General features: G+C 31.7%; 1 protein-coding gene across 1 annotated transcript in view; it reads right to left on the bottom strand.

The window, feature by feature from the left end:
- Positions 1 to 1,489: 1,489 nt before the first annotated feature.
- LOC107482868 (uncharacterized) overlaps positions 1,490 to 1,873 on the bottom strand; it is a 558-nt gene continuing 174 nt past the window's right edge. Inside the window, exon 2 of the mRNA XM_021141400.2 lies at positions 1,490 to 1,870. Coding sequence (XP_020997059.2) covers positions 1,490 to 1,870 — 381 coding nt within the window. The remainder of the gene's footprint in view (positions 1,871 to 1,873) is intronic.

Below are 1,873 nucleotides of genomic sequence, written 5' to 3'. Positions count from 1 at the left end.
AAATTTATTTTAATTTATTATCTAATAAAATATAAAAATAATAATATTTATGTTTCTATTTTTTATATGTTGTTATTAGTATATTGTCTTATTGTCAGAATCAAACTCAACCTGACGTTTTCCCGTTCCCTACAACTTAAGTACGGAATAAGATGCACCTATATTGGGAGATTAACTAAACTAAACTAATTAGAACAAGAACGTGCACGTGCCCATCAAGAGACATATGGAATCTAAATCTTCAATTTGTATGGTTGCACGTTTTTACATTTTGACCTTAGACCCCAAATCCCATGCCATGATTCTACTATCTTCAATTAATTCTCAGGACTAATAAGTAATAAGTCACATGATAGCATGGTTTCTGTTGTAGACAAAAGTTCTAAAATCTAAACAGTTTGAAGCTTCTTACATTAAGTACGTCTTAGTATAACTGTATGGAAAATTTGAAACTGAACTTGGAACATGCCTTGATCATCCAAACGGTACAGTGAAATGGGTCTAAGGCCCAATATAGTATGAAATTGACAAAAACAAAAACTTAAAAGTACAAAAAGAAAATTGTGTGTTTTCCAGGAGCTTTGTGAAATTAATTAAATAAAACAAGCAGGGGCCAATCAGTTTACTGGAAAATCCAAAAAAAAGTTTATTTTTTTAAATGCTAGAAAAAAAATCATCTATTTGAAGGTAGATCCAAAATGCTTGAGCTAAAATTCAAGGCGTTTAACTCTACCTTACGATGAATTTAAATTTAAGAAAATCATTATTGAGAAGACTTTTTAGTTGAAATTCATTTAATTTTTAAGGAAATTTACATTAATTAAAAAAAATTAAAATACTTTTTCATAAGTCTGAAAAAAAAATGCTAGTGGAAATGGCAATTGCAAGGGGAGCCAGCAGATTGTCCGTAAGAGAATGACTGCAGAGTGAAGCGCATGATCCTCTTATACTTTTTTAACATATTGGTGGCCCATGACATGTTTCATCATTTGAGTTTTTTTTTTTATTATTTTTATAAAGCATTAAGCAATGATGGCCATAGATGTAGAAAATCAGATATAAAAGACCGAATGACAAACCAAGTTGGATTGGTCTAGTGGTTAGTTCACTAGTTCGCTTAAACAAGTGTTGAAGGTTCAAATCTCGTCTTATGCATGCAGCAATCCATTGATCAGCGAAAAAAAAAAAGACTGAAAGACAATTAAATGATATATAAGCTAAGTAACAAATTAAACTCTTCATTTCATTTGGCCTAATATTAAATATACCAAAAACCCATACAAAACTTGAGAATCTGACAATGCTCCTTTAATTTACTACAAACAATTAATAATCCCCCTCTTTGCCCAATAAATTTAACAAGCCAGAAGTAGTCTATTTTTCTAAGTTCCATAGCACATTACATAATATTCCATAATAATACTAATAATTAATCAGAACCATTATGATTTAATCAGCTACTCAATAAAGCCAGTTTTGGTCACTAACATTACTCAATGAAGCCGGTTTTGGTCAAAATGGCATTCCTCACTTTGCTAAGATCTCTTCCTTTGAGTGTTCTTCCCATTCCTTCACACATTGAAAATGATGAGATCTGAGTCCTTGCTAGTCTCCTTGCTATCCATTCATGTGGTGGAACCATATCATCATCACCATCACCATCATCATCACCATTTTCATCATCATAATAATCATACCCTTTTTTCTTGCTCTTACTCTTACCATAAATTTTTGACCAGTCAGGGATGTTCATAGGTTCTGTTGATGAAGATGAATTAGAAGAAGACCCTTCAAGTTTAACCACTTTGGCATCATCATAAGAAGAAGAAGAAGAGAAAGAGGGTGTTAATGTGGTATTAGCCCTTGGAATCTT

Source organism: Arachis duranensis, chromosome 4, assembly GCF_000817695.3.
Source record: "Arachis duranensis cultivar V14167 chromosome 4, aradu.V14167.gnm2.J7QH, whole genome shotgun sequence".
Classification (NCBI taxonomy): Eukaryota; Viridiplantae; Streptophyta; class Magnoliopsida; order Fabales; family Fabaceae; genus Arachis; species Arachis duranensis.
Note: the sequence above shows the minus strand (reverse complement) of the source record. Positions and strands in the feature narration are given on the sequence as shown.